This window comes from Sus scrofa, chromosome 15, assembly GCF_000003025.6.
Source record: "Sus scrofa isolate TJ Tabasco breed Duroc chromosome 15, Sscrofa11.1, whole genome shotgun sequence".
Lineage (NCBI taxonomy): Eukaryota > Metazoa > Chordata > Mammalia > Artiodactyla > Suidae > Sus > Sus scrofa.
In genome coordinates this window covers 17,757,939-17,772,290 of record NC_010457.5, presented here as the reverse complement: position 1 = coordinate 17,772,290, position 14,352 = coordinate 17,757,939, and the positions used below count along the sequence as shown (strand labels likewise).

At 48.3% G+C, this 14,352-nt stretch overlaps 1 protein-coding gene across 6 annotated transcripts in view; it reads left to right on the top strand.

Moving 5' to 3' along the window:
- The window catches only part of MGAT5 (mannosyl (alpha-1,6-)-glycoprotein beta-1,6-N-acetyl-glucosaminyltransferase), a 374,468-nt gene that overhangs the window by 146,983 nt on the left and 213,133 nt on the right, over nt 1-14,352 (top strand). For 3 of the 6 annotated variants that reach the window (XM_021075187.1, XM_021075184.1, XM_021075188.1), the window contains exon 2: nt 6,948-7,327. In XM_021075187.1, the coding sequence (XP_020930846.1) occupies nt 7,087-7,327 (241 nt within the window). In that variant the 5' untranslated portion in view covers nt 6,948-7,086. Of the gene's footprint in view, nt 1-6,944; nt 7,328-14,352 lie in introns of all 6 variants that reach the window. The other 3 variants (XM_021075189.1, XM_021075185.1, XM_021075186.1) reach the window with 1 other exon arrangement.

Genomic DNA, 14,352 nt, shown 5'->3' with positions numbered 1-14,352 from the left:
GGGCCCTATCCATATCTGTGCCAGCAGCACCACTGTTGGCTCCTGGGCTCCTTTGCTCCTCTGAGTTGAGAGGAGAGCTCCGGGTTAGCGTAGCTGTCGGGGGCTCACATCCCAGATGTGGGGCTGCTGCCCAGTGGCCCCACCATTGGCTTCAGGTTGGTGGCATCAGGCTGTCTAGGGGAGTGAGCAACTAGTCTGGAGGCATCTTCCCAGAAAGTTGGATATATTTTGGAGGAAAAAGCTACTTTGCTTGTCCTTCATTCCTGCTCAACTTCTCCTTTTAACAATAGAAGACACTGTATTTGGAGAAAGACTTGCCCCCAAGGCCATGTGCCTGCCTCGCACCAGTAATCCATGGATGTATGTTTCCCATCCTCTGCTGATATTCCCAGCCCCTGCAGTTTGTGGGACATTGCAGTAAGCTCATGGTTCCTTCCTTGCTGTCACTGGATTGTGGTTTCGTATTGATAAGTGTTTCGTTTTGAGTCTCTGCAGACAGCTGAGAGAGACAGCTTGGTGTGGTGGAGACCAAATCAGATTAGGCAGCAGGACTTGAGTTCTGGCTTGATTCTGACACTGACTGGAAAACATCATGTTTTCTGGGCCTCATTGTCCTCCTCTGTAAATCAAGCGTTTGTACTTGGTTATTATTTTCCTAAGCAAGAGCTCATGTCATGTCTCAGTCTGCATAAAGATATTTCATACATTTTAATTTATCCTATTTCCTTCTAAAGGCAATGGCTAGGACAGTGAACTGCTCTGGTGACCAGAGTTGGGAGCTGGGCGAGGTGGTGTGTGCTCACAGCGAGATTAGCCTACGGTGGATTTCTGTGCCACATTTTGGTTGCAGAATAACGGAGGCCCAGATTCACTCTGATTGCAAAGGTGATGGCTACTATTTTTTAACCCAGTTTTCCAAGTACTCTAAGTTGCTGTTAATGTAAATCCATACAGAGGCTGGAAAGAGAGGTAATAGGACATTGTTTCAGAGCTGAATCATCAGCATCCTTTATAAACCATTACTACTTTTAACAAGGAAATCAGGAATTCCCATTGTGGCCCAGCAGTAATGAACCTGACTGGTATCCATGGGGATGCAGGTTTGAATTCTCCTGGCCCCATTCAGTAGGTTAAGGATCTGCCATTGTTGTGGCTGTAGTGTAGGACAGCCGCTGAAGCTCGAATTTGACCCCTAGCCTGGGAACTTCCATATGCTGTAGGTGTGGCCCTAAAAATAAGAAAAAAAAAAAGGAAATCAGACAAGACACTTCTGAAACTTACAGTTTATGACTGACCCTCGTCCAGTAGTTAATCAGGGTCTCACAGTGTTCTCTGTCCTGCAATTTTACATGAGTAGGTATGTGGACCTGAATTTTATAAAACAAATACGCACACCAGACCATGGCCATGCATTAGTTTTCCTGACCAAATAAGCATAGCAATTCAAAGCTCAAGCTTCACATGCAGAGTTAGCTGGGGAAATTTTGTTCGGAATCTCTATAGCGTAAAACTCCTTCTCACCAATTTTTAAAGAGAAGGTATTTTAAACCAAGGAAAACACAGTTCAAATCAGAACATTGATGGAACCTAAGAAACATCTTTTAGGGATTTTGATAATCCTTTGGAATACAGTTGGAAAACCAGTAACTAGGATCAGTCATCCCCTACTCATCTAGCCTAACAGTGTTCTGTGGTTCTACAATTTTTCCCATTTTATTTATGTAGAACCTGCAGCAGCCTTGTCTAGGGTGCCACATGCCAATGGGTGGGACAGGCTGTGGATCAGAGACTTACAGGCCTTGAGTGCAGAAGCTGATTCATTTCCCCGTTACCACCCTTCTTGTGTCTTCCTGTGATCAGCCTGGATACCCAGTGATGAAACCGGCAGCCTCAACCAAAGCCCCCCACCCCACCCCCGCCTTGGTTCCTCTCCCATCACTTGCGTTGGGCATCTTTTTGTTCCCACATTCACTGCCCCTTCTAGAATTATTTTCTCCAGCTTTTATCCCCCCACCCCCCTTTTTAGTACCCATCTCCCACCATATCCACTTAAGTGTAAGCACATCTTCTCAGGGGCATAATGATCTTTCACTGCTATGTGAGATCTTAGGGTAAAATCTTAGCCTCAGAGGGCCTGGCTCTTTGTGTTTCCCACCAGGAGGTGGTCCCGGAGGCCTCCGCTCACTGTATTTTGTCATCTCACCTCCACCGTCCTGTTCTTTCATCTGGCAAATGCATGAGAACCATCTCCTATGAGCAGGGCCGCCCACTCCTGGCGCTTCTGTTTTTCAGGAGCTCACAGACCCTCTAGGAGAGAAGGAAGGAAAGGTGATCTGACGGAACCATAGGTGAGAAGCTTCTCAGAAGGAGCACGTGGTGCTGGGAGTGTGCCAGGGAGGATGGGCCCCCCTTTGCCAAGAGCCAGGGGAGAATTTAGGGCAGGAGGTGTCGTTTGAGACAAGGGTTGGGTCTCCCGAGGCACCATGGAGGAGCACAGCAGACCCAGGATTTCTTTAATGTTTATTGCACATGATGAGGTGAGACATTGGCCTTGACAGCCACTGTCTAAAGCCAGGTGGGACAACTGGGTGGTACATAGCAAGACAGCAGAGATGTGTCAGTGACTAAATGTAGGACCAGCAGGCCGTAACAGGATTGTCCTGGGGGCTGGAAGAGAGCATCAGTCAGCTCTCTGTGGTCGGGGCTGACATCACTCCTGAAGAGACAGGCGTTTCCAGCTTCATTCATCCTCTGGAGACAAGTCCTGAGGTAAGAAGTGGTCCTCCAACGATGCTGGATGGGTGTCTGAAGGAGCTGCTTCCCTGCTTCATCAGTCTGGTTTTTACCCCCATTGGATCGGGGCTGTTTCTGAGAGAGTTCTTAAGTGGTTCGAGAAATTGGCATCTGGGGGGGCAAAGCCTTGAAGGATGGCTGCCTGTGAGGCTGATCCAGAGCTTGTAAGGGCCGCTGTGTCTAGTGAACTGGTGGCAGATTTCTTGGTGTAATTTCCTTCGTTGCTAGCCTGTGGTCAGCCCTTAGTAAGGGCACAACCTTCTCTCGGCTGCATGGTGGGGAATGAGGGAGGGATGGGTCCTCCCTGGGGCTGCAGTGCAGCCATGAAGCTTATTTGCCTGTACCCAAGCACACCTCCCTCTCCGACCCTGACTTTGGAGGTGGGCTGGCTTTCTTTCTTGTTGGTAATAGTTGTATTTGAGGTATGTTTGCTTACAGCCATCCTCATGGGTGGACTGTTGGTATTTCCCTCATGGCCAATGATGTCGAGCATCTTTTCATACACTTTGCTTTTTTAAATTAAGAGAACTGACACATTTCCTTGCCAAAGTGCTTTGATCGCATTTTTGAAAGGTGGAAGCCAGATTGCATTGTGAGGCGGAATGAATGGGAAGGGAGGAAGCGAAGGCTATTCTTTGAGGAAGCTCAGGAATAGAGGAAATGCACCTTCCAGGGAGTAGTGGCTGTGATCCACCCGGGAGCTTAACTCATTGCAAACAGACAATGCAAATGTCTTTCTGGAGGAGGTCATGGCCCCGGACTGTTCTGATTCTGATTGGTAACCAGGCTTTCTGAGATATACTGTGTAGCCCTTTTTGTGCTTTAACAGATCTCCTTTGGCGAAGGATCCCCCTGTTAGGAGATCTGGAGGCAGGCTGATTTGCAGCCTGATTGGCAACATTTTGATCACTATTGTTTTGTAGCCTCTTGATTAATATCATGGTCATTCCGGATGATTATCATTAAGTCTTTTTATGGCAAACACCCACTGGTGTGGACTGCTGTCCTTTTATTGTCCTATTACTGTGGCAGTTGGGGGGGGGTCTCCCTAATGATGATTTTGAAAATCCTTTTTAAATTTGTTCTTTCTAGTAGGAATTGCAGAAATTTAACTCTGTGTGTGTGCTGATATAGTCGGTGTCATTTCAAACGGGTTCCATTGGAGAAAGGAATGTTTCTGGCAGTTCTGTAGTCACTTAAAATCTGGGCCTTCCCTAGAACTGGGTTCTGAACTTGTCTCTGAGCTGGGGGTAATTTAACCATGGCTGGGTTTCTTGACTATCTTTTTGCCTCTTGAATGCACCACCTCAAGTGGTCCTGACTCCCCCCAAGATCAAGGCAGAGAAGCACTGGGTCCTTACTCAGTTCTTGGGCTGATCTTTCCTTTGCTTAAACTTTGCAGCCTTGAGCAGCTACTTCAGAGGTTTCACTGAGGAGGCAGAGCGGGGCTTCCTGTCTGAAAGCTGACAGGTAATTCCTGTCTATATTTGGGGCTCTTTCCTAAAATAGCAAAAGAAAGTAATTACTAGAGACTGTCTTTCTTGGTACAGCATCTCCTTTACTTGCTCTGGGAAAATCCCTTCAGGCCTGCGGTGACATGGGCTCACTGGTATGTGTTATTGAAAAGGAAGTGCAGCCATTTCCTGAGGAACCGGGGACGGTGCTGGTTAGAGGTATGGTGGCTAAAGCAGCAGCCACTTGAGGGTGGGAGCCCTGGCTTGTTCCCTGTTGGGCTTCCAGGGCCTGATGGCAAGTGCTTAGTGGTGCCAAGTAGAAGGAGCTGCAGGCAAGTGCCTTTCAGCCAGCCTGCATGATGGTGAAGCTGAAGAAAGTGTCACAATGCCTGCATAACAAGCTCTTTCAGTCAACAGGTATTTTATTGTGCCCCTGGGGCCAGCATCTTTCTCTGGGAACATATGCAGAGGAGTCCTTAAAGGATGTCATGGATCCCACACAGAAACTGCTAAACATTCCATGGAGACAGACAGGTGTTTTACAACTTTAGTCTGAGAAGGAGCAGTGGGACGAGGTCTGAGGCAAGTGGGAGTGGAGCTGGGGTGGGGGCGACAGGCTTGGTTTGGATTATTCGTGTGATATGGGGAGGGACAGTCAGGTGGTAGGAGTTGGGGCAGCTTGAGTGAAGACAGGGAGACCCTAAAGGGCTCTGGGGACAGGGAAATAACAGACCAGTGGGTATGGAGGTGCAATGGGCAACGGGAACTTATGTGATAAAGTAGGGATAGAGGGGGTTCTTGCTACACTGCATTGTCAGTGCAGTGGCAGCATGGTGACTGCGTTTGCCCGCATCCAGGGCTCTCAGACTTGATCAGGCATCAAAACTGCCTGGACAGTGGCTTGAAGCACCAGTTGCTGGATGCCTCTCCCCACCCCCATTTCCTCGCCTCCAGTTGCTGATTCATTAGGTCTGGAGTGGAGTCTGAGAATTTGCATTTTTGCACTGATGCTCTTGCTGCTGGGGAGTTAGAGACCACACTTGGAGAATCTCTGGCCTAGAATTCAAGCAGTTGGTAACCTCTTCCTCAAAAGGGCCAAAAGTGAATGTGGTAGGCTTTTGAGCTATGTGGTATTTCAGTCACATACTCTTTTGCTGCTTTTCATAACCCTTTAAGAATGTATGGACCATTCTTGGCCATAAAGAAACAGGCTGGCAGGGAGGAGGGATGGCTTAGGGAAGGTAGGTCATGGTTTACTGATTCCTGGGTTGGCTCTCCCTAGATTCTTCCTCCTCTGGCAGGTAGCTCTGGCTGACCATTGCCAAGTTTAATCTCCTTGTGCTTTTGTTTTTTCCACTGTAAAACAGACATAATATCAATAGTTCTTACCACATAGGACTTATATAAGAATTCAATGACCTAAGGCATAAGAAGCATCTCTCCCAGTGCCTGGGACATACCTAGAATTTATTCCTCATTTATTTTTGGTATCAGCAGTGGTACGTCTAGTTATCGATGACTCTCTGGCTAGGTGAGGAAAAGAACGAGAGAGGAAGACCAGCACAGATCCACTGCATTGTAAATGCTGAAAGTTAATTGCCTTTGAATCTCGTCATTGTTCCTTCTCAGGCTGCTTTGGAATAAGAATCCTTTGGCTTGCAATATAGGCGCACTCTGAATACATTCTGGGCTAGCCCTGGTTAGGAGGTCATGCTTAGCTTTGCTTTGAGGTTCCATTTGTGAACTGGCTGGTTCTTGGGCCCAGGACTCTGTGAAGGGGTGGATGTCTTGGCCTACGTGTAACCCATTTGCAACCTGTGCTTCAGCACCACTTGTTGGGAAGCCTTGATTTAAGACCATGGTCCAGCCTGTGCTGGTACCAGGTCGGATCTGGCTGCATTCATATTGAAACCATACCTTTTAAACTCTCATTTCGCCCCATGGGGTGAATGAAAATGAGAAGTACCGAAAAGCAGGCTGTGGTGTGCCCTACATGTCCTGTGCAGAAGTGTACAAGTGAGTAGTCAGCACAGCTTTCACTCAAGGTGGCTGGAAGGGAAAGGCGCCTGGGTACCCTGGCACAGCCTCTCTGTGCTGGTGCTGGGGGAGAGGCTGCCTGATGGCCCGAGACGTTCACCTTGGCTCTGGCTGCTGCTAATGAAAGTTCGCTGTGCTTAAGTAATGTGGGGGATCTCTCCCCTTTCCTTGTCTGATGAACCCCCGGGGGCATCCACTCTCTGGCTCACCTTTTCAGCTGCAGGCTCTAAGCCTTGCAGGAGCACATAATAATGACTTTGTAAGCTCAAGTTTCAGAGGCACAAAAGTGCCTGGTGGTGATGCAACTCCACCCTCCACTTGGGTTTGTGCTGACATTCCCTGATATATCCTTCCCTCTCCTCCCCACCTTGCAAAACAAGCTTCCTGTTTTGAACTCGGTCCAGGCTGGAGCAGCCCTGCTACACCTGTGAACACACTCAGACATGCGTTTCCCCCCACTCTGTATTTGTACAGCTTTTTGCCACCCAGCCAGATTTCCCCTCTCAGCTTACAGATCCTGAATCACACAGGAGATATGGAACAGGCAAGTTAAGAAAAAAAGGAAATTCACATCCTAAGATATTTGAGGGAAAACACGATTCTGGTTTATTTCACTGCATTTTGCCACGATGGCTCTGCTAACGTCCCCCTTCTTCACAGCAGGATGGAAACGAGGAAAGGAAATCGGCTGACGCAGGAGCCCGAGTGAGACGAAGAAACCCACAAGCCCAGCCTACACCATGAACTTGTGTCTCCCGTCTACGCTTTAAGAGCCCAGGGCAGGTGAAGTTGCCAGAGAGCAATGGCTGTCTTTACTCCGTGGAAGCTGTCCTCGCAGAAGCTGGGATTTTTCCTAGTGACTTTTGGCTTTATTTGGGGAATGATGCTCCTGCATTTTACCATCCAGCAGCGAACTCAGCCCGAGAGTAGCTCCGTGCTGCGGGAGCAGATCCTGGACCTCAGCAAGAGGTACATCAAGGCGCTGGCAGAAGAAAACAGGAACGTGGTGGATGGCCCCTATGCGGGGGTCATGACTGCTTACGGTAAGCACCTCGCCTCGGGGGCATCTCCCCCGAGGGGGCTTTGCCTCGAAAGGGCCCCAGAGGCTCTCAGACTCGGTCATGGATTGAGTCGTCTATCCCTCGCCACTGCTTTCATGGCAATAAATTGCACACAGAGGAACACTTTTAGAAAGTTAAAGCATCACCCTTTGGGAGATGCTGACCTCTCGTACACACTGACGCTTAGCTCCAGGAGCAGCGGGGCTGAGCGGCACTGGATTGGTTGTCATTGCAGCTGGCTCCTCTGCCCTCCCCCTCCCCCTCCCCCTGCCCCCGGACACATTGCTGGATTGCATGATGTCATCTGGGAGGATGATCAGAGAATGAAGAAAAATATTCTCATTACTGTTCCCTAAACAAAACTTAATTAGGACTGGTGAGGGTGAGGTAAGGAGGGTGGGGAGGAATGTTCTAGAGATGCCAAGAAACTCAGAGCCAGTGTGTGCCTCTCTCAGGCCAGCATGCAGGACATCAGGGCTTACATGCTGGCTAATAGCTTTAACCCTTGGCTTTCCTCAATTTGCTGCTCCTGTTTCTTGCTCTTGTCTCTGATTGCCCTCACTTGGAAATAAATCTTTTTGTACTTGTTGCTTTTTTTGTCAGGTGCCCGAAATGCTTTTTGAAATGAGGTTGAGGGCAAAAATATGGAATATTACTTATTTTTCTTTCATCAAAGGTTATGCTTAATATAGAAAAAGTTGGAAGCTGTAGACAAGAAAATAGAAAACCAAAAAGTAAAAGGAAAATCGCATATAAATCTACCACTCTGGGAAGTAACCACAGTGAACATTTCAGTGTATGTTTTTCTGATTTTCTTTATATACACAATAAATATATAAATATATATGGACACAGAATACAAAAGCATAGGCACACAAATACAAAAAAATTGCAAATGAATTGTGTTTTGGAGGATCCGTGTCCTCCTTTGATCACCAAGAATGGGAGTGGACTTGATACACAGAAGATGACCTTTTGTTATTGTTCAATGACAGTCTGGTCATTGAATGGAGACTTCAGTGGCCTCGGGGTTTGGGACCTGAGGTATAATAGAAAGGAGATACAGGAATGTGTTGGGTAAGGTGGGAAAGGTTGTGACCCAGTCAAGGACTCTGATGTGTACAAAGTTCAAATGAAAGTTCTTGTAAATGGGCAGCAACCGGTTGAAGCTTGTGTTCAGACACAGAAAATCATGCACAATTTCATGTCTATATTTTTTGTTTTTGAAAGGCTGCAGGAAACTTGGTAACTTTTTAATGTTATATACATATATTTTTTGATAAGGAGGAAGCAGTTGCTTTTAATACACGATGTGGACATTCTTTTTCGGTTCCTACTATTTGCGTGATCACACAATCTGCTTTTAAACTACTCCTTCAAGATTAGGCAGTGTCCGTAGGCATTCACTTTTAATATGTCTAAATAGGAGTTTCTTTATGGCACAGCGGGTTAAAGATCCAGTATTGTCACTGCAGCAGTTCAGGTCATTGCTGTGGCACAGGTTTGATTCCTCGCCCAGGAATTTCCACATCCTGTGGGCTCGACCCCTCACAAAATATGTCTAAATAAAATGTCACCTTCTTTGATCTTATGGATCAAAAAATGAGAGTTGAGAGCCGACACTGAAAAACAACTAGGTAGTTTTGCAGAGGGTGCATATTACATTACTCATTGGCTTAGACCTTCTGTAATATTTCCCAAATATTATAGATAAACCACCAGAAAAATATAAATAAAGCAAATTGTCACCATCCGTGGTACCAGTGTGTTACAAGTAGATGTCACAAGTAAAACAGCTGTTTTCAAGTTTCTAGTCCAGCACATGCCATGTTACACATTTGAAGGAAAAGGGGTCTAGTCCAGTAGTAATTTCCTCCTTATGTTCAACTTGGTCTCTCTCAAGCCTTTCCCATGGGAAGAAAGAAGCCACGTGAATGGTAAATTTATAGACTATTTTTTCTAGTTGTCTGGATCAGTGTTATTTCTCATCTCCTGTTAAGCATCTCACAGGGTGGGTGTCCTCCACACTCTAAAGAGCAATGATCTTGTCTTAGCTTTTCAACCTCACCAAGACAGTATGTTTTTCAGAAAGTTATCGAAACCCCCAGTTACCAAGTTATTGTCTGTTAGAATGTCAGCCACCTTAAATGCTTATAATCATAGGGCTTTGGAGCTCAGAGAAATTGCAGACATTTATTTCAGCTTCCTCTCTTCACAGATGAACCTTAGCCAAATCATTCTTTTTCTTAAAAACAACAAAGAAACCACCAAATGGCCCCATCGGCATAATCTAAGCTATCTTTCACTTTCGTCTAACCAATGCGACATGCCAATCAAAGGGGTCTTGGGGGCTGAGATTCGGGAGTTGAATTGGCCTGTGCATATGTGCTTGAGGTTTGGCCATCATTATGTGGTTAAATCTCACAGAGACAGAGGTCCTCACCTCATCACTCTTGTCGTTTGGGGCCGGATGAGTCTCTGTGTTGGGGATTGTTTGTGCCTTGTAGGATGTTTAGCAGCATCTCTGGTTATCTCTACCCACTGGAGGCCAGGAGCATAAAAAGTGTTTCCAGGCTAAGGGGGTCAAAATTTCCCCCCTCCCCACCTTGGGAAACCACTGTATGAAGAGCATCTTATGCAAGTTCTCAAGCAGATAAGTGGATTTTATTATTTAAAAATTTGACATTTTACTTTTCAACCTGGTTCTCAGTTTTGGGCACCAACAGCTGGGGTTGAGCCAGATGGTCTAGTCCAGGACCAGTCCCAGAAAGCTAGAGAACCACGGTGACAATGGGAGCTTCCCCTGGAGTCCCTCAGGAGCGGGGTTGCAGGCATGTCAACAGCTGGGCAGCTCTGGGGATTGACATCAGGTGTCAGATGAGCTACAAAGACTGCAGGAGAGTCTGTGGTCTGGCTGGGCTGGCGGAGTAGAGTAAGGATGCGTGAGCCTTTGGTTTGCCATTTCTTTTTCTGCCCCAAATGCAGGCTGTGTACAGAGCACTGCCCAGATGTCCACTCTGTAAGAGGGAAGAGCTGACCCCCTGTGGCTGGAATCTGTGTCTGGTTTGAACGAATCGCCTTAATAGAACCCCTTCCACCCCCCAAAAAAACCCTTCCTTCTCCCACCCCCATATTGATATATTCAGAGGCTCTTAATGTGCTATAAATGTGTCTTCAGTAGCTGTGGCAGGTGTTTGAAGATCATAGTAGCTGCTTTTTAGATTATTGCTGATTTTTAGATTATAACTGATTTATTAAAACTGTCTTCAGATGCAAGAGCAGAAGTGTTCAGAAAACCATGACCTGCGGGTCACTTTTAGAGCCCCTCCTGCCTCTGTAAATAAAAGTTTTTTGAAACACAAACACTGCTATTTGTTTACAACAACTGTAATAACAGAGGAACATGATAATACCAGTATTTATTTCTCAGAACATCTAGAGCATGCTGAATCCATTTTTCAGTTAACTTTGAAACACTCATCTGATCATGTCCCTCTTTGATTCAATAATTTCCCAGGGCACCCGTGGCCTTGACCCAGATCCTTCTGTTTTCATATGGAAAGGGTTTGGAACCCAGCGCCCACTGTTTATGCCTTGTCTGTGGCTGCTTTTGCACTCAAATCGCAGAGCTGAGTAGTTGCCACAGGGAATGCAAAGCCTAAGATGTTTACTGTCTGGTCCTGGGCCAGAACTGTTGTCAGTCCCTGATCTCCATAGGCCCTGGTCAGTCCTTGTATCTCTGGGACTTTGTTTGGGGTTCCAAGACCCTTTCATTTCTGCCTTTGGACCCTCTCCGACATCTTTGTAAGGAGCACCTCCCAAAGGCAGGATTCTCCAGCCTCTGGAAAAGCTGCTTCTAGCAGCAGGTGGGGGTTGTCATGCAGGAGCAGAGGTTTTGGAGCCAGCAGGTCCTGGCTGCGCAGTCCGGGTCCTGGAGACACATGCTCCTTTCAGAGGGGAGGCCCAGTCCTCATCTCCCCAGATGAGTGTGATGCACTAAGGCGCTGCCACCTGTCAGGTTCCTGAAACACGGGGGCTGTTGGTGGTTAATTTGATTAGTCCTCAGACAGCAGTAGAAGAGTTTTCCAGCATATCTCTGATCCTCGTTCTGGTGATTTGAAGAGAGACTTGTGACTTTCTTTTGAGATGTGGTTATTCAGAGGAGTGCCCGGCAGTTGTCCCAGGCAGCCCGTGTTAAAGAGTCAGGGCCTTCACTCCTGGGGTGTGGAGGGCGTTTCTGGGGTCACTGTGGAGAAGGGCATGGAGCCAGAGCCTTCCCCAGTACCCACTCCACTGCATCCCCCAGGCCCGCACGGCAGGGCCATGCCTGACCTTGATTTCCCGGGAATTGTGTCATGAATGATGTCACTGGCCGCAGTCAATGCCAGGCTTGTTTCTGGGGTGAACTGATCTCTGTCTCCCATGGCCTGATTCCAAATTCTGATCCCCAGTGATCAGCTCTTATCTAACAGGCCAGGCCTGGCCGACTTATACTCTCCCAAGTAACAGAAATAGAAACCCAGGTGATGAGAAACTCCCCCCCACCCCCACCCGGCCCTCCAGGGTCCATATATACCTTACTAACCCTGATCTTTCTCACCTGTTTATCCTCTGGGCGCTGGGACACAGTGCCCTGGACTGGTCATCAACTCAGGCTGAAGCAGCTATGAGCCCTTAGCTTCTCTGCCAACACCCCCACCCCAGTCCCTTTTCCTTGCTACCTGGTTGCCTTTGGCTTCCAGTCCATACACCTGTGCTGGCTTGCCTCCTGGCTTCTGGCTCCCTGGGCTCCTTGGGCCTAGATCAGCCCCTGGATTGGCTCTGATCTTTCAGCTGGGCGCTTTGGGAGCTGTCTCTGCCATAAGCTGGCGTCTCAGTGCTGCTGAGCTTTGTATGCACAGCTGGGAAAAGACTGACAGGGTTCCTGCTCTCACGGAGGCTACACTCGTTTGTGGGGAGCAATAATAAACAAGAGGATGACAGATGGCAGTCAATTCCAGGAAGAAAAATGACACAGGGAGATGGGATTTTTTAAAAAGTACTTGAGGAGCTACTTTGGGCAAGACGAAGAAGGCCTCTCCCAGGAGGCATCTTTTAGCCCAGTGATACCAATAAGCTGCTGGGGTTGAGGGGTTGGGGACAGTTTGGGAGGTGGGAGCTCGGGGCAGAGCATGCCGGCAGGAGGCAGGTGTGTGTCAGGTCCTAAGGCACTCCAGGAGCAGAGCAGGCACACCTGCAGCTGGAGCACTATTCGCAGGGCAGTGGCAGGTGATGATGTGGCGGAAGCAGGCAGACAGCAGTGGGTGCTGTGGCCCTGCAGGCTGTGGTCTCAGTGTGATGCGGGCAGCGGCTTGTGGGGGAACGGATGCTCTTAGGCGGGAGCCTGGCCGTGGTCCTGCCCATCTGTCCACTGTCACCCCCACCCGGGGAGAGGAGGTGAAGAGGAAGGAAGTTCTTTCTGTTTCCTTGAGGCCATGAGGATGGAGAGCCAAGGTGGGGCTTTTGGGTGCTGGCCAGGGGGCACTGGAGCCATAGCAGTTTGGGACTTCTGTGGCCCTTGTTGGCCTGGGGATGTCCATTTTCAGGACGGTAACACCATTTAGGGTTCTGTTCAAAAGCTGGTGTTGGGTGGGGGTGGCTTACTGTGTTGCTGGTATGATGGCCTCAGGCTGCTCCGGAAATGTAGCTCCTGCCTGTGTAGCAGACAAAGGTAATGCTCCAACAGTCAGACAAGAGCTTTTCCGTGTGTTTCACTCCACCTCTCCTATGCAAAAGAAGAAAAAAAAATGTATGTTGAATTTCATTGGATAAGCCTGTGAAGGTTTCTTGCTTTTCTTTTTTTTTTTTTTTTTTTCTTTTTGCCTCTGTTCTTCCAAATCTGATCAAGGGACTGTTTTCTTGGAGGGCTGGGTGATGTGGAAAACCACCATTGCCAAAGCAGAAATTCTCTGCCCTTGAGGGGAAAGTACACTGTTTATGGAGTGAAACTGGTGGGGGAAAAGAGAGTGGGGTGGTTTGGGGTGTCAGGAGGCCGTGGTTACTCTATGGTGGCTGGGGTGATTCAAGAAAGGGCTCTCTGCTTTCAAAAGCTTGGAATCTGAAATCAGCCTCTTTGGGGCTTTTCCAGGGATCCTGTGGTATAAGCTCCGCCCAGCCAGCATCCCCACCCCAACCTGACTACGTTCATGACAGCCCATTCTGAAGTCTGAGGAGGACCCTGGGAGTGTTAGAGACAGGAGTGCAGTCAGAACCTGGGTCTCTGGGAGGAAGTGGAGGCCCTTTCCTGTGCTCCCTTTGTCCTGGAGCCCCCCCCCCCTTTTTTTCACAGGGCACCATCTCTTCCTCTTGGATGGAGGAGGGAACACAGGTGTGAAGGGATTAGCCTCAGGCTCAATGTCCCACCTCTGAAGGAGGTCTTTCCGCTTCCAGCAGTGCCATAACTGCTTGGACAGCGCTCAAGGCCACCCTGAAGAGCTGTCCACCTTTCTCGTGCCTGCCTGGAAGGCCAGCTGTGAGGTGATGGCTGAGCATCTCCATGCCTCTGAGCCTCTGTGTTTGCTCTTTCCTCCAGCTGCATGCCTTTACCCCAGCAGTCCCTCTCTCCTCCCCTTTCAGAAGCAGGGCCCCACCTCTGCTTCATTCTCATACTTCATGACACTTAAACAACCTGTCATGACACAGAGTCATGGTCTTTGTTTTCAACTCTCTCCCCTACTTAGAATGTAAGCCCCCAGAGAGCAGGGAGTTATGTCTCTTTTGTCCCTGCTGACCCCAGGGCCTTAGCACATGCTTGGCACATGGTAGAAGTCATGAGTGAATAGCAGCAGGGTTGGCCCCACTCTGACTCCATGTGGTACAGTTACAGATGAGGCTAATTTGGAAATTATGGTAACTCGGTAAAGTTTTTAGTGAGACAGAAAACAAGAGATTCCCTCTGGACTTGGTGTCCAGGTGGCTCCAGGGAGCTATTATGCCCAACTTGACATGGGAACAGTTGTTGATACTAG